General features: G+C 39.1%; 1 protein-coding gene across 1 annotated transcript in view; it reads left to right on the top strand.

Annotated features, from left to right (window-relative positions):
* The window catches only part of LOC149139982 (protein MRG1-like), a 353221-nt gene that overhangs the window by 91931 nt on the left and 234085 nt on the right, over positions 1-27205 (top strand). Inside the window, exon 5 of the mRNA XM_089448612.1 lies at positions 2159-2194. Coding sequence (XP_089304738.1) covers positions 2159-2194 — 36 coding nt within the window. The remainder of the gene's footprint in view (positions 1-2158; positions 2195-27205) is intronic.

Here is a 27205-nt window from a genome sequence, read left to right as displayed (position 1 = left end):
ATTTTCAAAATATCGCGATATTTTGCCGATATTTTCCGATATTTGCCGATATTTTGAAAATATCGCGATATTTTCAAAACAGAAAATATCGCGATATTTTCTCGGCGATATATCGTTTTGTCGAAAATATCGCGATATTTCCGAATATCGCCGATATATCGCCGATATTATCAACAGTGGTTTTGACTGCCTATTATCTAGTGCTCAGTTTAGAATTAGTTGAAACAGCTCCTAGAAGCTGAGCTCGACCCCTAGAGGTGGGGAAAGGAGTTAGATCATCTATATTATGCCTTCTCTTGCTCATTTGCATGGTTGGACCCTTGAGGGAGAAGCTCCTATTGTATATTTTACTTGTATCTCTGCAATTTGAGGAAAGGGAAGACCAGGGTTTTGCAGACATCATTGGGATTCTTGTGGACTCTTGTGTTGATGGTGTGTTCTCTTATTGTAATTGTAAGTGTGTTTATGTGTTCCATCTCTTTCTTTACTGCAGCTTATTAAACAAATGAAGTGATAAAGTTTGAATTCATGTTTGCTATGCTCAGCTTTCAAATTTGTTTAATGTTTATGTTTTCCACTGTCTAGAGAGGATTCAAAGTCATTGTTTGCCCTCTTTAGCTTCTCTTTTTTCTTCCTTGATTATCCATCTCAACTAAAGGCATCAGCACAAACTCCTACCTTGCCCCAAAGACTCATCTGCAAAAATTGAGCTCAATCCCCGCACCCTGAATTGCACTCCCTCCAATTGCCACCAAAAACCCCAAAAAACTTTAAATCAACCCTCCTTATCAGTTTACTAGCCTAATATCAGTGTTTCCTAATTGGGTCAGCTCATCTTATTGAAAGATCTACTGAGATTGACCGGAGAGAGCCTTCTCATACCCCGTAGGGCTAGCTACGAGGTGAAATGGTTTGATGTTGCCTTGAAGGTTTACCTTCCTCAGCCTAGGGTGAAATCTCAAGCGCTAACAAGGTGACTTGGAAAGAAAACTAATATATAATATGTATATGAAGTCTAGTGCTACATCACATATCAAAATAGTGAATCAACTCCTGAATCTTCAGTCTTGTTTGAGTCTCAACTCTCAAGATGGCCGACTTTTTTGGTCGACTCCCGATAAAATTGGGATTAATTCGATTAAATTGTGATTTTTTCGGCAGTGAAAAAGTCTGCAAAAAGTCGGCCGATTTAATCGTTTTGCTGAAAAAATCGGGTTTTTGGGATTTAATCCTGACTTTTTCCACACTTTAAAGAATTTAAAATAGTTATGTTGTTAAATTGAATAGTTAGTTGATTTTGTCATAAAAAAATAATGTAAATAGCTTTAAGAATAATCAATAGCTTCAACTATGACCAAACAGTTGAAGCTATATGGAAATCACTATTTGCGGATCTATATTCTATGCATGCATTATTTTCACTTGATTTAAAAGAAATTGATAGTGATCTGTGCATAAACCTTAACAAATCATGCACAAAATAAAAAGACTCAGTTATTGACACAAAATTGATTGTCCAGATTGATGGCCAAATAACTTTTTGCCATTTCAAATTCTAGCTTATCATATTGTAAATTGAATAACACATGATACTCGAGTAATGATTTTTTGCTACAGAAGGAGCTGCCCGAGTATCTTTATATGTTCGACTATAACGATGTAATTATATTTTGATTAATGTAATGGGCATATACAATATCAAAATAGTTATGATGAGTTTATGGAGGATTATGTACCTGAATTTAAAAAATATCAAAACAATGCAAAAATCATTGTTGCAGAGGTTCCTTTATTCATCTTATATCACCTTAATTGTAAAAAAATTATAATGATTAGTGCATAAGCATTAGGAAATGTAGAATCATATACAAAATATAAGGACCAAGTTATTGACAGTTGACACATCATTGATTGTCCAGATTTATGACCATAAAACTTGGTAGTATTTTAAAGTATAGCTGATTCTATTCTAAATGGAATGTTAGGTGTGTTTACAGAAGATGCCCCAGAGTAATGTTATTTTGTATATGGTGTCCTGTTTGAGTACCTTTGTTTTTATTTACTATTGCTGCATTGCATCATGTCTAGCAATGTTCTTCATTTATTTTGTAGTGCAATAGTGATAACTAACCTTTTATCCTGCTTTTGATCATGGCAGATGTGAAAGTGGAAAAAGAGGATGTTAAGAATTATGGTGAGAAATATTGACATTCATTATCACGTTACACTTGTTTCCTTTTTCCCTAATAGTACATTGTTTGAGTTTCCTTTTAAAGGGCTTGATTCTTTAGTGTGACATCTTTACATATTGTGTGTTGATTACACTTCTCTAATCATACGTTGGATACCTACATGGAAGCTTGTTCTCAAAATTTTCCATTTTCCAATTTCTCTTACATTGTTGTGTTGGCTTATTTGGATTTAAATGAAACTAGTTGAACTGTTGGTAACTGTCTAGAGGATAAATGCAAGGTGATGCATTTTATCTATTTCATTCTCATTCTTGAAGAGCCATTCTTGTAAACTTCAATCGTAATGGTTGATAAGGATGAGCCATTTCAAGCTATTTGATTGTGAAGCATTAAGTGATCTCTAGAGCAAACGATCATATTGTAGTTGTAGCTTAAATGATGCAGTAAATTATAAAGAATGCCTTACTTGTTAGGACAAAGTTGGCAAATGTAGACCCTAATAGGATATGTTGGATGGATATTAATTTAGCTTTGCTTAATGTGCATAATAAGATCAACAAGTATGTTGAAATATAGTCCAACCATTGAAAAGGGTAGACTCATTGCACTGAGGGGCACTTTCTACAGTGCAGTATAGAAGATATTGTGACATCCGTCTGTCTATAATGCTTGTGACAAAAAAAAGGGTATTTTCACATTTGTTTAAGTTTAATAGAACAGAAAAGAAAATATTAATAATAGTAAATAATTATCTCCTGCTCAGTTATCTACATAAACCTGTTGTAGATCCCTCTTCACACTAAATCTATCAAGCACCATTGAAGGATCAAATCTAGCTAGGGGGAAACCTTTTTTCACTATTTTTTCACTATCAGAAAGGTCTGTGTCTTTGTTGGATTTGATCTCCCTTGGTGCTTGATAGGTTCAGAATTAAGATGGCTCTATTGGTTGCTATAACAATAATGTATAATTAAAAGTAATCTTGCTATGCTTAAAATGTGTGTGCACATTATTGTGTATTGGTGTGGGTGCATCTTTTGTTAAGCTTGGGTTTGTGGAGGTTGTGGATGCAACATATTGGATAAATGAAAAAGGAAAAAATAAGGAACACAGACAACCAACATTCATAGAGTGTATGTTGATTAGAAAAGATATTGAAGATAGAATAACAAGACTTGATACTAGATTTTATTACTTTTTAAATATTCAAGATCAATTGACAAAATCCAAAGTAAAATTTTTACAATAGCATATGCCACATATAAATAAATGTTAGAAGTACTTTACTAGAACATTAAATATTCTGTAATAAAAGTTTAAACATAATGCCAATAATTAATTCAAATTCTCTTCTTCAATCGTCTTCCTATCTTCGGTATTTTTTGTTCTTTTTCTATTGTGTGCTGGTGCTTTTATTTGGTTGTGGTTAGTTTAGGTAATATAGTTTATCGTTGGATTTGGATTAGAGTCAATTTTAATTTTGTTTTGTTTTGTTGACTTTTATTTTATTTTATTTTTTCCCATGATTAGGTTGTTTATTTTTTGGTTGGAGATTTTTGAGTTATTTGGAATGTGTTTGGGTATATGGATGCATGTGGAGATATTGAAAATCGGCACCTCAAAACAATTTCAGAAATTTCACCTATCTACTTCGTTACCTCCCAAACCCTCACTTATATCTGTAGAAGTCCCAAGCACAAAGTAAAAACCCAAGGGTCACTTAGAGGGGCTACCCACTATCACCTCAACAATTAGGTAATATAATTTATCTGAGATTTGGATTAGAGTCGCTTCTAACTCTTTTTGTTTTGTTGACTTTTATTTATTTATTTTTTTCCATTATTATGTTGTTTGTTTCTTTTTTGTAGATCATAGAGTTGTTTGGGTATGGATGCATGTGGAAATTTTGAAAATGTGCATTTAAAATCTTGCTTGGAAATTTCACTCCATCTGCATTGTTGTCTCCCAAACCCTGACTTACATGTGTAAAATTCCCAGGCACAAAGTAAAAACCCGCAAGGCAACTTAGAGGGCTACCCATTGTCACCTCAACAACTTCTTCTCTCACTTTAAGTTGACTCTTCTCCAACACAAAGGGGGTATTATTAAGTAGGATTGCTAAGGCCATGACAAGGAGTTTCAAGGAAATATGAAGAGATAGCTTAGCAAAACATTGTTTTTGTAGCATAGAAAATAAATGGGGTGATGGGAAGATAAAGAGATCATTGGAAACCATTGGAAACAAAATACTTTGGGGTTATTTGAATTTTCCACATTCACTTGAGTCAAATGCGAAAAGCCTCAAGTGAAGACCAATAGTCATGAGAAGTCCAAGTGACCTCTTGGAAGATGAAAACCAAGGGTCACACATAATGTATTTATATGTACTTTTTGTGAATAATATGGCATCTCACACTTATCTTAATTTGTTGACTAGTTTCGTGAGTGAGTTTAACATGGTATCGAAGCAGGTTTTTGTGTCATTCTTGCTCAAAAGCGTCCGCACTATTGTAAGTTTGCCAGTTTGTATATCTGTCTAACATTTATTGTCTCTATTGATTCCCTATGCTATCTTCAGAGCCAATTTCAACTGCCAAGTGCAAAAATCGAATCGAATTCTGGCAAGTGGACATCATTTTCTTCTTCCCTTATGTGCCAAATTCGAATTTTATGATAGAATGACAAGTGTATATGGGTGGTAACCCATGTGGGGACGATTTCCTACAAAAATCTCCACCAAATATTCTCCTAAATCCTCTCAAATGTGCTTTAACTTCACAAATTCGAATTTCCAAGTAAGCAACTTTCTCTTTTAATGCTAGAAATTCGATTTTATTTGGGCACATGTCCTTTCCTTGATTTTAGGAGTCCACGTCACCTTGAGACTTCACTTTGGCTCCCCCATATTTTTCCACCTCATTTCCACAACATTTAGCATGTGTGGATATATATTTTTCTCCATTTATTTAATTTCTGGCTTAATTAGTTGCTAAATTTCCCACTAAACCTAGGAAAAGTGGGTTTTGAGGGTTCAAAACACATTTTTAACCCATCAATGTGTTTCATAGTAGAAAGTTGAGGGTGAGGTGCAAATTTCATTAGTCATACCCCATACAACTTCTCTAGACATCACTTATTACATTACAAATACAATTGTTAAGTTATGGTATGTTCTATGCTTAGAGCAATTTACTTATCCTTCTTATTATTATCCACAGATTAGCAATCACATGTACATTAAGTAAAGTGTACATAGAACATTAAACGATCGATAGAAAACAAGCCAAGACAAGAGACACAAGATGTGGTGGCTAGCCAGGGACAAATCCCAATATGGGGAAACCCTTTGATCAAATCTTCTTTTATCTTGAACCCTTTGATCAAATCTTCTTTTATCTTGAATAATTCAGCAGAGAGAAATAGTACAAAAATCTGATTTACATCAACAGTAGCAAACCCTAGATCATCCCTAAACTAGGGCAGTGAATATCTTGCAAACTGACTGTCGGATTGCCTTGATTCTTTCACCAAAAAATGTGGCCTTCCAAAGAGAGTCAGGTTCACCTACAACGCAATCCAGAGAGAGAGAATGATGGTCAATGCTGGTCAAACTTCCGATCTACAGTTGCAGCCCTAAAATTTGCTTCCTTCTGTCCACACGTGTGAAGAAGAGTCTTTTCTGCGCAGGAGAGAGAAGAAACTCTTTTCTGCGCAGGAGAGAGAGAGATGTGATGAGAGTGAAGTGTGCAAATGAGGAGAATACTCCTTGTATTTATATGCAAAACGTTGGGGTTAAATAGATGCAACTGTTGGGCTTTTGAGCCTACATAAATTGCTGGCCGACTTTGACAATTAGTCCATAATCAAAATAAATTCATATCTCCATAAATACTTATCGGAATCGGATGATCTTTAGATCAATCCTACACCTCTCGACGAGAGGAATCTAATAAAAATATCATCATCCGTGAATAAGATGACCCACATGAAGTTTGGCCCTAGTTGCCAATTTTAACACTCCCTCTCAACTAGGGAGAACTTCATGTGCAATCTGTCGGACCATCAGTACTGTCTGTCTATCAAATGCACTGACCTATATGGCTTGACCCTTCTTGCTCTGCTCTGCTCTGCTTTGCTTGAATTATGAAGAAGAAATGATCGAGGATGTATCATACCATCCTCCACAGATCCGAAGTCAGTGTCAGAGTGTGTACCACTCTCACTGGTCCCAGACCATTCTCATTGATCCCATATCAATGAAGGTCATCCTAGCATAGGGAGTACGGTAAATACAACGATGCGTCCATCGGTACTACTATGGTCCCTATCCCCATTTCCTTGCTCATTGATAAGATGAGAGGTACTTCCCATCAGTCCCATACTACATGGGTAGGATGCCTCGACAGTAGAATTAATCATCCTGTCCACAGGAGAGCGAATCATTCTGTCCCACAAGAGAGCGAATCATCCTATTCACAGGAGAGTGAACCATCTTGTCCCACAAGAGAGCGAATCATCTTGTCCACAGGTGAGAGCGAATCATCTTGTCCACAATTGCCATGGAGAACACATCATCCAGGCCCACAGGAAAACTAATCATCCTGTTCCATAGTCGCCACGGGGTGTCACAGGGGAAGGTTGAACCTTTTACCCTGTACCAAGTGGACCAACAGGGGATGGTGAGTCACCCTGTGGTCATATGTCGCTCCAAGAAGTACCTCGCACCCCCCCTAGAGCTCCTAGAGCTTAGTACATAATACTTGACCCTCATCAGAGGATCTCTGAACGACACCAAGTCATTCTAGGAAAGTCAGGAATTTGACCTTTCCTAGGGGCTTTGTCAGAATGTTGGCGACTTGTTGATCTGTACCGATATATTGGAGCCTTATTGCTCCTCGCTGCACCATATCTCGAATACAATGGTCCTTGATATCGATATGCTTGAAGAGATCATGAAATATGGGATTTTCAGGTAAACGGATCCCGCTCTGGTTGTCACATAGAATGACGGTGGTATCCATTGTAAATCCAAATAGCTCACTAAAGAGCTTTCGCAACCACACTGCCTCATAGGAGGCCATGCTAGTAGTAATATACTCTGCCTCAGCGTTGCTCAAAGCCACCGACTTCTGCTTCCTGCTCATCCAGGATATCGAAGCAGATCCCAAGGAGAAACAACGCCCGGAAGTGCTCTTACGGTCCACCACACTGCCTGCCCAATCAGTGGTCTCACATCTCCGACAGTGTATCTTAACCCATAAGTAATTGTGCCACGAAGATATCTCAACAGATTATTGGCACCAATCCAATGTATGTTGTGAGGTTCAACCATATGTTGACTCAATATGTTGACTGCAAAGCATATGTTTGGACGGGAGTTCACTAAGAACATTAATGCTCCGACGAGTTGATGATATTTAGTGGCATTTCGTAAAACAGGTCCAGCAGCACTACCGCTTAACTTTTCGAAGTCAAGCTCCATCGAGGTAGTTACGGGCTTGCAGTCCACCATACAAAATCTTTCCAATATCTTGATCACATGTTTTCCTTGAGATAGGAAAATTTACCCTGGCTTCTGCCAAACTTCGAGTCCTAGGAAATAGTGCATCAGTCCTAGGTCCTTCATTTAAAATTCGAAAGCCAACTCCCTCTTACGTTTGTGAATGAGAGGGTCTGCACATGTTAGAAAGAGGTCGTCAACATACAACACAAGTATGAGAGGTTTGTCATCTTCAACCTTGAAGTAAAGGTTGGGATCGACTTCACTTCTAGTGAATCCCAGCTTCATCAAGTAGCTATCGATCCTCTCATACCATGCTCGGGGTGCTTGTTTCAGCCCATAAAGGGCCTTCTTCAATCTGCACACATGAGATTTTCGATCATAAATCTCAAATCCTTTAGGTTGTTCCACGTAGACCTCTTCTTTGATTGAACCATGCAAGAACGCGGTCTTAACATCCATCTGATGTAGTTTCCGTCCTTGTGAAGCCGCAAGGGATATGATCGAGCGGATGGTGGTATATCTGGAAACAGGTGCAAATATCTTGTCATAGTCTATACCTTCCTGCTGGGAGAAGCCACGAGCGACAAAATGAGCCTTATACTTTTCCGTACTTCCATCAGCTGCATGCTTTATCTTGTAAAGCCATTTAGAAGTGACAATTGTCTTGTCCAGGGGTCTGGGAACCACTTCCCAGACATCATTCTTCATAATAGACTCATATTCTTCGGTCATAGCATCCTTCCATACTTGATGCTTGACAGCATCTGAGAATGATGAATACTCATTTTGAATGATCATGCTCATGATGGTCAGGTATCCCTGATACCTGTTTGGTTTCTTACTTTCAGGGAAGGTTCCTCAGGGTGCAACATGTCCTTCAACATCATCAAGTGTCCCCCTAAGCCATGAAGGCCTCTTCTTAGAAGAAGAAGGCTCAGGTGGAGGAGAACCAATAGGATCCATGGGTTCTTCCACATTGGGCATTGTTTCACCATCTTTTTCTTTCGGTTCCCTGATGTTAGCTTCTTGAGAGCTCCTTACAGTAGGAAGATTGTTCACCTTGCTGAGAGCCATATCTTCGTCAAAGGTGACATCATGACTAATCACGACTTCCCTTTGATCGGCTACATAGATTCTATAGCCCTTAGTATTTTCACTATAGCCCACAAAGATTCCTTTCTTTCCAGATGACCCAATTTGTTCCTTTTCTCTTTCGGCACATGAAAATATACAGGGCTTCCAGAAATTCTAAAATGAGATACGTCGGGTTTCTTATCGGCGAACATTTCCTCAGGAGTCTTGGAACCCAATGCTTGATGGGGGCATTGGTTTTGTACATATATGGCGGTGTTTGTAGCTTCGACCCATAGAAACTTCAGAAGTCTTTGATCATTGAGCATAGCACGGATAGCTTCCACAATCGTACGGTTCTTCCTTTCCGCCACACCATTTCGTTCAGGAGTGTACGGTGTAGTAGTCTCCCTCTTAATGCCAGCCTCTTTAAGTCGTGAAACTCATTAGATTCATGTTCAGTCCCATTATCAGTCCTTAAGATCTTGATCTTCTTTTTAGTTTGATTCTCGATCAAGGGTTTGAAGTCTCAAAACCAGGAGAACACTTCATCCTTCTTTTTCAAAAAGTATATCCAAGTCTTGCGAGAATAGTCATCTGTAAAAGTGAGGTAATATGAATATCCTCCCAAGGAGTTCACAGGCATCATACCACATATGTCTGAGTGAACTAACTGCAATATATCGGAGGTCTTGCTTTGGCTTCAGGGGAATGGTCCCCTTTTTAGCTTTCCTTCAACACATCCGGGACATACACCTTCCTTCTCTAATCTAAACTTGGGCATCCCGGTCACCATTTTTCTTACTTCAGGTAGAGCTTTATAATGAAGGTGAGCAAACCTCCAATGCCATAGTTCAGATTGAAGAGATGTGTCACAAGACATGACACCTAGCGAACTTCCTCCGACTTGATATAATGAATCAACTCGAAACCCAAGAGTGAAGGCATTTTTAATATTGTTTTTCCATGCACGTACCTTGCCATCGCTGAAATCCACCTTGTAGCTTTTGTCTTCCATTGCCGAAATGGACACCAGGTTCTTTTTGAGATCAGGTACATATAATACATCCTGTAGGTGGATTGTATTACCTTGATTTAATTTAAGAGAGACATTGCCTACACCTTTTAGGAGATATTTCATATTATCTCCAAAGACAATTTCCAGGTTGGTTTCTTTCTCTATCAGATTATGGAGAACTTCTTTGTAACTAGTGAAGTGTCTTGAGGCACTACTATCAATAAGCCAATTTCCCAGCGAGTCTGGAGTAGCAGAGGTAGATAGAGCAGCTACTAGATAATATTCATCCTGCTTATTGCCAATAGTGTTAAATTCATACCTGGAATTTTTTGCGTTCTTGAATGGTTGTCCTCTTACTTGATTTCCAACACTCCTTTTACCTCGGCCATTTGACCAACCATTTCTTTGTTTGCCTTGAGAGGGATTTTGATCATCATCCTGGTGTGAGTTCCTTTTATCAGGACACTCCCTTGCATAATGACCTGGTTTATTGCAATGATAACATCGTCCTTTTCCACCCTTTGGTCCAGTCTTCCTTTTGGAATGGTTTCTTCTTTTTGCATGAGAAGAAAAGGCAGTGGGATGACCTTTAAGTGCGGGCATTTCTTGTTCTTCTATCCTTGCTTCTTGTTGAATGCATCTTGCCATTAATTCCTCAAATCCAGGAATTACATCATTGTTGAGGAGAGTAGTCCTGAATACATACCATTCATATGGTAGTCCTCCAAGAGTTTTGAGTGCCATTTCCTTGTCAAGAATTACTTCTCCAATAGATAGGAGATCGTTCTTGATCTCGGTGATTCTTAAGAAATATGCTTGCATATTTTTATATTTGCCCTTCTTAATTTCCTTAAGCTTATTTCTAAGAAACAGAACTTGATTTGCATCATTAACTTTAAATAAACTTACCAGTCTATCATCATCCATGAATAAGATGACCCACATGAAGTTTGGCTCTAGTTGCCAATTTTAACAACAATTTTATTAGCAATTTCCGCAGTGCGGAAAATCTAAAAAATTTAAAAATGAGTACCTAGACCTAACCAAATTCCACGAAATTTTTTGTGTGATCTAGTATGGTAATATACATCGACTCTAGACACTAAGATCTGTTAGGGGTTCAACCTTTAAACAGTCACCCCAGCTTTGGGGTAAAAAGTGAGTGAAAAAACCTAGAAAATTATCCGCCTTTGAAAAAGAAGGGATAATTAACCAGATAAAAATAAGCACTCTAAGGTGTACTTGTTTGCTGATCGAATCCTAACATCCTAGGCCTGTTACAGACTCAAAACTCATCATTACCAGTATCACTTATTACAGTTCCCCGCAGGGTGTGGAATCTTGGTACAAGAAAGATGATGAGAAAATAGAAGTAGAGTTAAAAAACTCTGTTGACTGATGATATATGATGCTACAAGTGTCCTCTGGATCATCCTTGGGTGCAGAGTCTTCATATAATCATCAGGTGTCATTCTAGTGGTCAACACTACCTTAGCCTACCCTTCTTTTTATAAGTTCGAGTTATAACTAAATCAAAAACCCTAATCTCCCAAGGGATTGATAGTTGATATTAAATCTCAACTTCACTTGGAGTCAGTGGTTGTGATTTATTTAATTCACTAATGCAAATGATCTTTGCATTTGACTAGATTAAATTCACTTTTCTCTTAAAAGGAAATTACTTTAATAAGTAAAGTAATTACTAAGATTAACAAGTAATTCAGCGACTTCCACACGCCTTGATACTTAGGCCTGTGCAGAAGTATCTTCTCGAGCTACAAACATCAACAGGGTCAAGGTCATTCAACGAGAAAGCTCAAAACCATTAGAACAATATACTCAATATGAGTTCAACATCACTTGTGGGAATTGAACCTGGGTGGGGAGGATAGCAATCATTCCTCTCAACCTCTCGACATAAACCCAATTAACTCATCCAATGTCACTTCATTCTTTTAATTAATTTTTAACATTGTCATTAATTGTTTTCGGATGTTTGAGAGTGGTTCCAACGTCATTGAAATCCAATAGACTTGACAGTTTTTAGGATTTGAGGATTGCGGGATTGCAACAATTCCATTGGAGTTTGTCATGTATGAGGGCATGGAACTAACATTTAATCAAAAGAACAAAGTCCTCTATGTACCTCGATGTTGGTGGCATTGATTGTGGAACTCCTCTGTCATGACCCTGTTACTGCTCAATTTAACTGTGTGGGTAAGGATCAACTCCGACTGCTACATGGTAAGCACTATTAGGAGTATGCCAATGTCACCTCATCATATTCCAGTCGCTTTAGGCAAACTCCCTCTAAAATCCATGGATGGTATCCCTATACACATCAACTCTGATCCGATCAGTGATATACCAACCAATTAATAATGCATACCATGAATGGAAAAATTCTCAATATGGTAGAAGAATGAGGTTGAAACACTACAAATTGAGTATAATAACCTCTAACCACAATAGAATGCTAAATAGAGCTATTATGCCTCTTCTATGTAGCTGTAAGAAGACAAAAGACTTGCTGTTCAAACCAGTACTTCAATTTTTCTGGAAGGTGCAACAGGCCAACAAGCATAGGGCCACTTTAGGGGCCTGAAGCTAATCTTTAGAGACCCTGAAACTCATGGAACTTTTTCAAAGATGTTAGTACTATCAAATAGCTTTCCAATGAGCTCAAGGACACTGATTTTTGACAACCAGTCTGAAAAATATTTAATCTGCAATAAGACTACCAAAAAATGAGCCCACAACTGTGAGGGCTGAAAATTGACTTGACCAGAAATAATAATCAGACCTGCAAATCTTTTTGGAAAGCTAATATATGATCTAATAGAAATAATTAGTCAATGAAAAGCTTGTTTAGATCAGTTTAAATGAATACAAAAAATTTAACTTAGAATTTCATGTATCCCAAGGAAAGAGTTTGCCTCAAACACTTCCATTTGCTATAGATTATTCCAAGGCCTGTAATTAGCCTCAAAACTTTTAGAAAGATGATTAGTACAACAATACAACTTAAGTTGCAGGAGTTTCCGAAATGGGTAAGAGTTTCTGAAATGGGTACGGGTACGAAATGCGACCCCCCTGAAATTTTGGAAACGGGGAAACACCATATATATATATATATATATATTAGGAAATTTAAGAAATATGTGCAATCATAAAGCATACACGATACATTATAATTTATTACATTATGATTAAATTATATATATATATATATATATATATATATATATATATTAGGACATTTAAGAAATATGTGCAATCATAAAGCATACATGATACATTATAATTTATTACATTATGATTAAATTGTCCAATGTCAATGCATAAACTATAAGTCTCTAAATTTACATCACATTTACTCATGAATGATCACATAATGAAATAGCAATATCTAAAATCAACTTTTATTATATATATGAAGCTGCAAGTACAGTAAAGACAATGAGGCTGCAAGTACTATAAAGACTAAAGACTAATAGTCTTCAAGCTTCATCCTCATCATCATAATCCTCGTCAAAATTAGAAGCAGAAGCATGCTGAATAGTGGATGGTGGAGCTAAAGAAGATGATTGGCCAATTCCACTTCTAGGCTCCCGGTCCTCAATATTCAAGGCAGCAAGAGAGAGCTTCAAATCGGGACTTTTTGGATCCACATTCCATTCTTTAGAAGGACCACTGCTATATTCTGGACCCCTACGAGATGCAAGGCAAAGGTTGGTATTGTTTACAAAAAATACCATAATAAATATGAAAGAGTCAATAGTTATAAAAAGTACTAGAAACTAGAAAAGGCAAGTAAATCTATTATCTATTGCTTCACCCTCTTGCCACGAGAAATTTCTAATTTCTTGTCTTGTGCTTGATTGGGAGTCTCCCCCTGCATAGTCAAATGACCTTGGTGCTCTTGATTAAATACAAGTCCATACCCTAGTACCCTAGGTGCTCTTGATTATTGGGAGTCTCCCCCGCATAGAGGGCTGGGTGCTTTTGATTAAATACAAGTTCCATACCCTAGTACATGACAAAATCCAGTGGAAACATTGCGATCCCCCCAAGCTTGTAATTCTGAAAAGGTGATAAGTTTGCTGGATTTTGAGTGAGATCTCAAATTCTACTTTATCCATATGAAATCCAATGAGGTCGAAACCACTCTCAAACATCCCGAGTCATTTCATGGTAATGTTAAAAATTTAAGTAAAAGTGAAATTCTCTTTTATCTTTCATTTTCATCCTTTTATTTTAAGAGTTTAACATTACCATGAACTGCATATCAACACTAGGGCCATAGGCTTTGAACATTAGGCTGCCCCGCTTAAAAAATTGTTTCCAATCTTCAGTAGCTCCCTCTATTAATCTTGAATTGGCAGGGAGCGAAAAAAACGAAAAAAAGTCACTTTATCGCTGAAACGTGGTCGTATGACTTGGAAACACATTTTAGGCTGTACTGGGCCACGTTTTAGCCTCATGAAACGTGCCAATACGAGCTGAAACACATTTCCAGGCTGTACCAAACACGTTTCAACATTTCCGTATCGTTTCTGGCTAGAAACGCCCTCTGACCCAATGTTTCCTGCAACATAGAATACAACGCAAATTGATGGAGGATGTACAACCTTACGTCTTAGGGCTTTCTTAAATCACAAATTTTGTGGTGATTTTATTAATGATATAACCAATAAATACAATGTAAGCCATAATTTAGTGAATAAATTCACTATTAAATATTTTTTTGGACTTCTTATAGAATATAATTTTCAGTTTTTGGAATATTTTTTTTTTAGGGCAACAACCTACTATGAGTCACTAGACCAGGTCCACAAGTGAAGCACTTCTCTACCAAGAGAGTGCAAATGTCACTAGGTGGTTGGGGAGCATCTCTCAAGTAGAGCACTCTTAAAGCTATCTCTACATGCAAGCGCTCCCCACCACAATGTTCTAGACTCTCTAATGTAAGCTTTAAACCTTTGTTAGTGATGCAATGGATATGGATTCTTAAGCAAAATAAAACGTAAACAATGGCGCACACTATACATAGAGATTTATCCTTGAAACTCTTAATTAGGAAAACCAACCTAACTAAGCACTGCATCTCTATTGTCTCCTTGTATTAACATAATTATTTAGAATACAATATTTAGGTATTTCAGAACATCTGAAACCATAATCCATTTGCTTGGATTAGATTACAAACCTAAATTTTTAACTGGGATTAGATTACAATGGGATGAAAGCCATTTGTCGAGAAAGCATGAAACAAACTGAAATCACACCGAATTTTCTTTTCTGTTGGGTGTTGACTTGAACATCATAGGCTAACGCCCCCCATACTCTTGAATATTGGTTTCTGCGTGGCACAAATAATGCTTCATGTGGGAGTGCACAACGTGCATGCTACAAGTAATTACTTGTGGATGGGTGCACAATGGATATGCAGCAACTTGTTATGATAGAATCTAACATCCACAAAGTGTAATGTCCCAATCACTAAGGTGTTAGTCTTGTGTAACTCAAGAGCGCCACTCACTATCACCTCAGTAGCCCTTTCTCTCTCTTTTGGTTGTTTCTTCTCTAACTCAAGTGGGGTTTTCCTAATTATAAGATTGCTAAGGCTATGGAGTGAATCCTCTAGGTCACGATTGAAGAGTAATTCTTAACAAAACATATGGTTGGAGTGAATCCTATAGGTGATGATTGAAGAGTAATTCTTAACAAAACATATGGTTCTACTATATGTGGAAGAATGAATGGTGTGAGAACAAAAAGATGATGGAAAACCGAAAGACTAGTGCCTACCAAATCTTGGGCAAAATGGAATAAAAAAGGCTGGATCTAAGCGAGTTAATGCATGATGTGTAAGGCAACAAGGGATTCCATGCAGGTCACAAATTAGCCTTAGCTTATTGAAAACTATTGCAGAAAATTAACCTTGGAAAGCTATGGATGGCATTATTGAGCAATTGTCTTGAAGGCGATGTAGTGTTACTCTAGCAAAAACTAGGTTATCAGATGCAAGTTTAACAAAACAACAACAGATAAGAGGGATCAAATCCTCACAATACACTCTCCAAATTACATATGCATCATAAGAAGACCTTTGGAACATGCTACGAATGTTTCCCTTAATAACTATGAACATGTGGAAGAATTGCAAACATAAAATGGTCTCATATAGAGTAGAATCAATAATTCCAATCTTCCGTTCAACTTGCGAAAATGAATTTTTGCATCGACAATAGAAGGGAAAAATTTCTTGTTTGTATGAAAGCTTTCATGATTTTGTAGAGAGAGGTGATGGATATTGGTGTTTGACTAGTCAACAAAGGGATTGGTGCAAAAATGGTGCAAATGTTCAAACTATAGAAGATGCCCCTGTTTCTGACATGTCTGAAGGAAACCTCATTTAAGAAAAATAAAATTCACATATGGGGTTAACCCCTTGTCTCAACAAAAAGATATTCATTGGCAACAATAATGTTAATATTGCTTACTATATTGTAGCTTTGTGTTCCCATTCGAAATTGACTTCGAGGAGAAACAAGCGCTATGCCATATCTAATAACCAAGATACACAATGTGGAGAAGGCTCTTGGCCGAGGTTAGCATTGTTGTAGGCCAAATTAGATTTGAATACATGAGGTCTGCCCATAAGGCTAACATCATGCATGTTTCAATGATAGGCATGTTAGGTAAAGGTTTTCTACATGTATGATCATGATGCATGTATCTCCAACTTGGTGGCAATAATTTGCATTTGTTTGAGCCCTTAATTTTTTTTTTTGGAAATTGTAGGAGCCAAACCATGACTTGAGTAATTAAATTTATTTCTCCGAACATATCTTGAAGTGGTATTGAGGCAAAGGATCAATCACTTGCAGAGCATCGAAATAGAAAGAGGATGCGCCCAATTTTTGATGAATTAAATGCTTATTTGGTAGATTAGGTTATGGAAATTCTTATGATCATGTGGAAACTCTTTGCCCATGATCTAGAATGCAAAACTGACATAATTAAAAATGATGATTTGGATCTTCCTCGTCCTGAGAGACATGACATGATTTCAACATGGAGCACATCAAAGAATCACTTGGATGGGAGCCTTATCGATGGAAAGTTGTATGAAAATGCTTGGTGTGCTATTGATCCCATGGTTTCTTTTTCAAGCCACTTGGAGATGGATTCAGTTTCTTTGTCGTGGTTTGAATTTTTGGGAGATTCAACCTAGAGAGTTGGTGGGAAGATGGCAAGGAAAAAATATTGCAGTCATGCCATGCCTGGAACCTTGTCAAGGCGATGTACGCTTAGCAAGGATGGAATCAAAGAAGTGGCTCTGTCAGCCTAGTTAATGAAATGCTAGGTTCTCAACATACAAAGTTTTGAAAGAGAAGTACATAAGAAATGAAGACTATGCAGATCAACGATCATTTTTTTGAATCATTTGAGTGTAATGGAAGTTTTAGGCGTAGATGGGCGGAACCATATTACGAAATGTGAAATACTATGGTGCTTTGCAATGTGAAAAGGATTTAGCTTGCCTTCAAAGGACATATATTTCTTCAAGCAATAGCTCTGTAGTTTTGTCATGCTTGTCTATCTTTGAGAATTTGGTTGAGCAGGAATATGTTAGTGCATCAGGGCTTCTAAGTGTGAGATATAAAAGAAGAGCAGAAAATGATTTTAGCTTTGATGACCATAAATGTTTACATGTTTCAAACAATACACATTACAAGATATAATATATGTATACTAATGTCGGATGAATGACCACAAAAGTAATTAGTGGGATTGAGAAGTACAAACAATATGATACAATGTAGGAAATATGCCTCATTGAAATTATGGTAGCAGATTGTATCTTTTCTTTGTTCCCTATTTCGATTGGCACCTTAAATCTGCAACAACAAGGGTTGGAAAAAATATATGTGCTCTTAGATGATGGCAAAAGAAAGTTTTTAGGGCTGATAGAAGGATCTTGTAGTAGATATTTTCGAGAGGAAATGGAAGACTATTGCTTTACATGCACTTAGATAAGAGATACAATCAGTGAAGCACACTTTCCACCCACCCCAATGGACTAGAAGAGGGTTGTCATAAAATAGGGTTTTTATGATATGCAGGTTTACAACATGCAAAGCCATATAATAGCCATGAAATAGCCTCTAAGGGATAGACTTAATAAGTTTTCAAAGGCTATCAAGAGGTGAGCTAGGGAAAAGGAAACCTTTCTAGCTTTTAATGTTTAATATGCATAAAATAACAATAGAAGCCTAGACATCAAACCTAATTTGGGGAAAAAAGCAATTATTGCTGGATTTTGCCTTTTCAATTATTAAATGCAATTTTTATAAATAGAATAATGACATATAGATGCAAAATAATCTTGACATGCAAAACGAAACCAATTCCTAACCCTAGCTATAGAGAAATTAGGAAAAGAAGTAAAAATTTAGTATGATCACCACAACTAGAATAATGTCTTCTCTCAGTTGGGCAATGCGATCAAGTAGGGAAAAGTTTATGATAAAGGGCCTTGGATGAAGAGGGTGGAAGATTGAAATTCTTCTCTTCAAAACCCTAGAGACTTTTTATATGGGAGATTTGAGGTCAAAGGATGCATGCACCAAGTTCCTTCGATTAATTCTTGAAAGACAAATTTTACATACCATAAAAGTGTTGATTTTGGGTAGCATTAGATGTGCTCTAGCTCTGAAATTTTGTGGAGGGGCTAGAACACATGAGATCTCCAAGACGCAGAAATCGTTTGGTGAAATTCCACCCGGATTGTATTTTATTAAAATAATTAATATTTTTAATGGGGTTCCTAGGTCTAAACTTAGGAAAATAAAAATATTAATGGGTATTAATAAAAATATGGGTGAGAAGCTTCTAAGAGACGAGGATCAAGTTTAATTTAATCTTAGCCATTGATTAGAGATTAGATCACGACCGTTGATTCATCAACAGGAAAAGTATATGAGGGTTGAGGGTGAGTTGGAGATACACCAAGTTGATTAGTCAGTTCGATTTTTCTGGGGCGTGGTTTGCTGAGAAAATCGAGCGAGTAATTTGAGTTGAAGTGAGAGGGGCAGAAGCAGAGATTTGGATCGAAGAGGAAGTTCCAAGCCGAAGAGTACGTAGCAAAGAGGTAGCTTGAGCATCAAGGAGGCAGCGTAGAGGCCTACGCAGCCTAGGAGGGGCTCACACAGAGCTGACGTAGTCCAGAGGGGCTCTTATAGTGGTAGTGCAGAGTATTCGTCAGTAGTCCGAGATTTTGATGGAGAAGCGAGGTTCTAAGCCGAGAGAGCTGAACAACAATCTTCATCCAACAAATCGATCCAGTAGAAGAGGAGACACAACTCCCTAGAGGCAAGACATTGGCCCACGTAGTGATTGCGTAGGGATTTCACAATATTTGTCGAGAGGGTGTCAGATCACTCATTGGATCAGCTGTGACTTGGGGAGCGAGGTGAACCCTCGAATGTATTTCTTGTTGCTGTGATTTCTCTGTAAGGTTAGTCGGTGTGAGAGGCAACCTGCTGTACTCAGATTCTGCTTGCTTAATAATACAAACCCTCTATCTGCTGCACCTGTTTTCCCACATTGGGTTTTTCCGGGGACGTGTTGTCCAAAAATAATGGTGTCCCTTGTCAGTGTAGTCTGCAGTAGTGTTTTCATCACTGTTTATGAAATTAAATAACTTGTTGAATGATATAACAAGTAGGAGATGCTAAACCAGTTACTACAGTAGGATTTCTGTTTGTAAGATTAAGAAATTTTCACAAAAAGAATCAATATTTCAAGAAAGATGCACTTTTTATATTGCACAATAAAAAGCCTAATTTTTGAAATATAGCATGCAAAATGGAAGAGAATGGAAATAAACTTACATAATTCCAACAAGAATCACTTCATTAATCCCAAACAAGTCTCTTCGTACAAAAATCTCCCTCCCAAGACAATTCACTCCATTGAATGTCCATTGCGTCGAAGAAAAGTACAAGAGAATCAATGCAAACTCCATTTTAGAGAGAAGAGTGAATGGAAATGTGATGATAGATGAAAGTGACTATCCTTTATTTATATGAGGGCAACCAATTTATCTTTCATAATTTTACAACAAAAGCCTAAAAGGTTTGCTTGGAGCAATCAACAAAGCTTGAAGGTCATGAGCCTATGCTAAGATAGTTTTAAAACATAAGAAATACATCATAACACTTCTGTAGGTGTGGGAATAAATGGTTTCCAACACGACATCATCCACCTAGAATGGACATCTCCATGAAGCAAGTGAGAAAGTGGGTTCAAGGTACATCATCAAAGTGCATGGGTACATTTTGAAGTAACATCTACTTCACCATGGTGTCATCATCAAGGAGGCTCACGTCACCCTTCTACGACATGTATTTGGCAATCTCAAGGGCAAACGTTGGCATCTAGGCATGATGTCCTAGCCCTCCCAAATCATCTCAGTGATCTTCATCATCATTTGGGCTTTGCAACAAGGCAACATCTATCAAATAGGGTGAAGGCTAGCTTGGGGGTATCCTTGGTCCATCTAGGCACATCATTAGACAAGCCAATGCCTTGGCTCCCTGGCTTAATGTTTTAGGATCTGGAGGTGTAGCAATGGGTATACATACATGTGAAGGCTTCGCAAATCCCAACGTTCATCTCACGACGACATTGTTGGGGTTGCAAGGTTATATAAGCTCTTAAGACTAGGCAATATCTCCTTTGAATGGTGTTGGCGAGGTGTCAAGCCATCCTTCAAGGGATTTTTGCTGTATGTGTAATGGACCACCTGAAACATACTCTCAAGATCAAATGAGATCAACATCATTGGAAATAAAAACCATTAAAGTATCATAGTGGACCATATTCAATGTTATGGGCACAAAAAATGGTTCACACAAAACTTGCCTTCCAATGTCTTTCTATCTTAGGATGTGTAAGCAAGTTACCGCACTTGCGTTAGGGATGGTTATGCGATTAGCCCAATTAGGTTCTTCCAACCCCCAAGGGGAAGGACATTTCATAGGTAGAACCATGAATCCATAGGTGCACGTGATAAAGGTTATCTTGGAATGGGAAATAGTTCAAGGGAGATGGCCATAAGATAAGATACTTTTATTAGTGTCCTCGGGTGACCACAAGAGTAGGCCAATGGGACTAAAAGATGTTAGTTTTTGTAGCGTTGGATGGTGTTCTAGTTTCGAGACTTTGTGGAGAGGCTAAAACACATGAGTACTCCATAATCTATAAATCGTTTATGAAAATTCACCTAGAGATGTTTCAATTAAATTAATTAGCTAACATTTAATTTTTCCTAAGTTTAACTTAGGAAAAATGGTTAATTAATAGTAATTAATCGAGAAAGGTGTGAATTCTATACAGGCTCACACAGATCGACTTAGAGATGATCTCGACCATTGATTAAGATTTAATTTTGGCCGTTGGAGTCTTAACTAGAGATTATAAGGTGTCGATGAGTATATGGAGAACAAATTTTGCAAACTCTCAGTGATCTAGACAGTTCAAGAGATCGAGTGGCAAGCCTTAGAGGGGCAAAGACAGTGATCCGAAGGAGGATTTCTAGTTCCAGAGAGGCAAAAAGTGAGTGACTGAAGTATTCCATGACGCAGCTAGCCCAGATTAGCTGCAAGGGTTGCGTGGATTTTTCTGATGTTGTGGATTAGGGCTGCATGAGTTTTCCCAGAACAACTGCGAATACCGCATGGGTTTTTCCAGCACAACTGTCCGGATCGAAGCAGAATCGTGCTGCACAGGGGTTGATGACTAGTTTACAGAGGCCAGAGTTTGCTTGTGTAGGGAGAGAACTTTCTCTTCAAATATTTTCTGTCAGATCTTGCTATTTGGATAACTAGCAGGGCTTCCAAAGATTGTACTCAAAATTCACTGTTGCATAATAAAATAAACCCTCAGTCACTGCACCGGTTTTCCCAAGTTGGGTTTTTCCAGGGACTTTTGTCCAAAAATAATTGTGTGACTTTTGTGTGTGTGTAAGTATTTCTTAGTTCCTATTTTTCTTCCGTCGTATTTATTTTTAAGCGTGAAGAAATTGTAGTGTGAGTTATTCAATATTTTGCTGTAAACAAAATAAATTTCATAATGAATTTATAGTTAGAAGAATAATTTCCAATTGCTGCATTTCAAGGTAATTTGCATGTGGTACCAAAGTTTATTTAACAGACAGGAGGCTCAGAGATAGAAAGGGTAAATTCACATCTCAGAGGGAGCTACAGGATGAATTTTTTGGACGATCGCGCGGGTTAACTTAGAACAACTGCAAGAGACGCGCACGATATTTTTGTACTGCCATGAGGATCGTGCTAGTTTAGACTGAACAACCATGCAAATACGGAATAGCCGCAAGTGCAGCGCTGGTTGGAGCAGCGACAACTCAAATTTTCATAGAGAAGATTCTTGTTTGGGCACAAAGGGTTTGCAACAATTTGCTAGAGCAGATTCAGTGTCGGGTGGAAGTGAAAGTGCACACACATAGGGAGATTTTCATTCCAGATTCAGAGATGGCCACAAATGGGCTTAAAGGTTAGGATAGGTTGGAGGGAGCTTCCAATTATGTCATTTGGAAGGTTAGGATGTCCTTCTTGCAAGATGAATTTGGCCTGAAGACCTATGCAGAGGATGTTGTGGTAGTATGAATGATGCAGGAAAGAGATGGCAAAGGCAAAGCAAATGATCTTGGATGGAGTCCGGGACTATATAGTTTCACATATATCGATCAAGAATACGACCAAGTAGATGTGGGATGCTCTCGCTTAACTATATCAGAATCCTTTTAGGCAGCAGAAGATGTTCTTGCAAGAGAAGATGAGAAAAATCAGGATGCAAAAGGGTGAAGACATAGATCCCTTCCTCACTAGAAGTAAGGAAATCCTGGATCCCCATGGAGTCGTGGGGGCAACGCCTCAACCTATAGAGCTTGTGCATTTGGCCCTAAACAGTGTCTTAGAGGAGTGGCAAGTCTCTGGCCAAAGCATCTTGGGACGAGACACATTACATAGGAGGGATAGGATATGGTCAAACTTGCAACAGGAAGAGATGAGGTGAGCTCTAGTAAGAGCTCCATCATCAGAAGCAGCAGTAAGGGTTCGAAGGGTGAGAAGGAGGAGGAGAATGTGGCCCTTGCATCAAAGGGTCCCAATTAGGGACAAGGGGAGAAGAAAAAGAAGGACCTATCTAAGGTCAAGTGCTTAAGTTGTGGTGAGTTTGGCCACTATAGTACCCAGTATCCTCTCAGAAAGAAGGACAAGCAGGACCAGCCGACAACATTTGCAGAGATAGACAAGTTGTCCTCTAGGTTGGAGGAAGATTTTGTTGAAATTTGGTACCGGAGGACAGGTGGTTCCCTTAGGCTTTGATCTTTGGCCTAAGGAAAAGTGTCCAAAAGAATTTAATTTTTCTCCTAAAGTAACTTTATAATTTTTTATAAAGTTAAATCTAATTTAAAAGTGACTTTAAGTGATAAAGTTACTAAGTCTAATTTTAAAGTAAATGAAAAATTAGAAAGGAAAAGTGACTTTGGAAATAAATGACTAAGTGGGTCTTTATTAAAGTGGGGTGAATTAAAAAATAGAAAGTGAGATTTAAATGAGCATTTAATCTCAGCCATTGATCTAAATCTATTTCAGCCATTGGATTTAGGGATCACCCAAAAGTCACTTAGGGTTGGGTTAAGGGAGGAAAATGAGGAAAATATCATTCATTCTTTCATGAGCAGATTGAGAGAAGGAGAGCAAGAGAGCAAGGGAGATTTCTGGACAGCTCAAAGCGGAGTTTCAGTAGCTGAAAGCGGTGTTACAGCAAAACGGAGTACCAACGAAGCTGAAAGCGGTGTAACAACAAAGCTGAAAGCGGTGTAACAGCAAAGCTGAAAGCGGAGTAACAGCAAAGCTGAAAGCGGTGTAACAGCAAATCTGAAAGCGTAGTAACAGCAAAGTTGAAAGCGGTGTAACAGCAAAGCTGAAAGCGGAGTAACAGCAAAGCTGAAAGCGGTGTAACAGCAAAGCTGAAAGCGGAGTAACAGCAAAGCTGAAAGCGGAGTAACAACAAAGCTGAAAGCGGAGTAATAGCAAAGTTGAAAGCGGTGTAACAGCAACAGCCGCGGTGTAACAGCAACAGCCGCTGTGTAACAGCAACAGCTGCGGAGTATCAGCAGCGGTGTATCAGCAAGGCTGAGATAAGTTGTAAAAGTCTGTTTGCTGAATTTTTGCTGAACATTTCTCCTATTGTAAAAAGGCATTTTCCAGAAATAAAGAAGAGCTCTCAAACTGGTTTTCCCCAAGAGTTGTAGGGGGTTTTTCCAGGGTCAAGTTGACCAAAAATCTCAGTGTTTAAATGTGTTTTAATGGCTGTTTATTACTGCTGATTTTTATTTCTGCAATTTCCAGCATTCTGTAAAATTTCCAGAATTTGTGTTTTCAGCAATATTTATTTTTTCCAGCTTGTTGAATGTATGGTTATGGGAAAGGGCATTTAACTATATGGGAGAAATAAGGAGAAACTGAAAACCGGGTTGGGAAATGAGAAATTTCTACATGGTATCAGAACTTGAGTGCTGAAGGGCAGTTTGGGACAGCAAAAGAAAAAAATTACAGTTGCTGATTTTTCACTCAGAAAATTCCAGCAAGCTGATTTTTTTATAAACAACAGTTTTATCTTTACCACAACAGTGCTATTTTTCAGTTTTAGGACAACAAGATGTCATTGGGATTGAGGGTGGAGGATAGGTTGGATGGGCATACAAATTACAGCGTTTGGAAGGAGAGAATGCAGAGTATCTTTGAGGAGGCAGAAGTCTGGGATATCATGGTGCATACCACACAGAACCCTGTTGTTGTGCCTACTGATGCTACTCAGTTGGCTGCTTATAATAAAAAGAACAACAAGGGTAAGAGGTTGATTCTAGACGGAATCAAAGACCATTGCATTCCTCATGTGAGAGGAAAGAGCAATGCCCATGAGATGTGGACAGCATTGTCCAATCTCTACCAGAGTACCAATGAGAACCGGAAGATGGTCCTGAAGGAGAAGCTGAAGAACATTAAGATGGGTAATGATAGTGCAGCTGGATATCTCACAAAGATTACCAATGTGAAAGATGAGTTGGCAGCGATTGGAGAGGCCATTCCACCCACTGAGTTGGTGCGGATTGCAGTGAATGGCCTCCCCCGTTCATGGTTGAACTTTGCTGATGGGGTGTGTGCACGTGAGACCCTTCCCACATGGGAGAGGTTTTGGGATGATTGCATTCAGACAGAGATCAGGAAAGGACAGCTTGGGGCAGCCAAGCCAGTTGAGCAGGATGAGGACGTAACACTGGTGGCAGGAGGCAAGAAAGGCAAAGGGAAGAAGCAGGCTTCCACAAGCGGTGGTGGGGGCAAAGGCAAAGGTAAAGGTAAACAGGGGAACACACAGAACGACTATTCCAAGGTGAAGTGTTGGAATTGTCAGAAGATGGGACACTATGCAGTTGTGTGTCCAGAGAAGAAGAAGAAGAAGGGGAAGAACCAGGACGTGGCAGCTTCAGCAGAGATTGAGGACTTTGCAGGTCATTTTGACCGGGAGTTTGCGTTCACTACATGTGAGTCCTCTAGTGCAGGATCACCTGCCACACAGGTTCAGAGGGAGCATGGTTTTCCCTCGACTAGTGGAGCATCTTCAGGTATCTGGTATGTGGACAGTGGGGCTTCACGTCATATGACAGGAGTCCGTGAGTACTTCTCAGAGCTTTCAGAGAGTGGCATTGATATTGAGGTAGTACTGGGTGATGACAGAGTTGTTAGAGCAGTCGGGGTGGGGACAGTGACATTTCAGAGGGAGTCCAAACCTCCCTTGAAGGTGTCAGAGGTTCTTTATGTGCCAGGGATGAGGAAGAACCTCATATCCGTCTCAGCTTTGGAGGACAGAGGATATGAGGTACTGTTCAGGGAAGGACAGATGTTGATGTATCCCAGGGGCACTCCAGCTGATTCATCTAGAGTGATAGGTGTACGCCATGCAAAGGTGTACAAGTTTGCATTCCAGCCCCTTTTGGCATTGAGCAGTAGTACCGACAGCAGAGTTAGCAATTCTGAGCTGTGTGAGATTTGGCACTGCAGGATGGGACATATGTATCATGGAGCCTTGAGGACATTGCGGGAGATCACTACAGGTGTGCCAGATTTCAGTACTGATCACTTTGATACTTGCAGAGGTTGTGCGATGGGCAAGTTTGCCAAATCCCCTTTTCCCAGCAGTGACAGCAGAGCGACTGGGATACTTGATTTGATTCATTCAGATGTGAGCGGTCGGATGTCTCATGTTTCCTTGAGTGGATATGAGTACTATGTTGTATTCATTGATGATCACTCCAGGAGGACCTGGATTTATTTTTTGAAGACCAAGAGTGAGGTCTTCAAGCGGTTTCAGGAGTTTAGAGCTCTTGTACAGACACAGATAGTTCGGAAGATCAAGTCCCTGAGGTCGGACAATGGAGGAGAGTACACCCTTGGAGAGTTTGTTGACTATTGTGCGGAGGCAGGCATTAGGAGGGAGTTCACTGTTCCTTACAACACCCAGCAGAACGGGGTTGCGGAGAGGAAGAACAGATCCATCATAGGGGCTGCCAAAGCCATGTTACATGATCAGGGGTTGCCATTGTTCTTGTGGGTAGAGGCCTGCAACACAGCTGTTTACTTGCAGAACAGGAGTCCGCATCGTGCCTTGGGGCACATGACTCCGGAGGAGGCTTTCTCTGGGAAGAATCCTGATCTTGGTCATCTTCATATCTTTGGATGCATTGCATACTCCTATATACCCAAGGAGAAGAGGACCAAACTAGAGCCCACCGCAAGAAGGGTATCTTTGTGGGCTACAGTGAGACCTCAAAGGCCTTTCAGATTTACATTCCTGCACAGAGGAGAGTTGTTGTCAGACGGGATGTGAAGTTCGAGGAGGACAGGGCCTTTAGGAGGTCACGGGAGTTAGAGTATCTGGATCAGCCAGACCCTCAGCAGCAGTTGAGTCAGTCACAGGGATCCAGTGGGCAGGGATCAGGAGGATCCGGAGGTACATCTATGAGGATGTCAGGTCCATCAGTGAGCAGTGGCTCGCCGAGCCAGAGGGGTGGTGCTCCGGGCAGCATGCAGAGCAGTTCACAGAGCAGTTCACTAGGGAGTCCACTGATGGACAGTTCACACGGTACCTCAGCTTCTACAGGTTCAGGTGCAGGCAAGAGGACAGCAGACAGACAGTCAGGAGTTCAGGCTACTGATGGTGATGAGGAGGAGGAGTTTCATTCTCCTATGGGAGAAGCATGCTCAGGGAAGAGGAAGCCCAAGTGGCTTCAGGACACCTTGAGAGATGCCACATCTGTTGCTGAGC

Source organism: Pinus tabuliformis, chromosome X, assembly GCF_031772625.1.
Source record: "Pinus tabuliformis cultivar Carrire ecotype Pingquan chromosome X, CPIR1, whole genome shotgun sequence".
NCBI lineage: Eukaryota > Viridiplantae > Streptophyta > Pinopsida > Pinales > Pinaceae > Pinus > Pinus tabuliformis.
The sequence above is the reverse complement of the archived record's forward strand: the minus strand, read 5'-3'. Positions and strand labels throughout refer to the sequence as shown.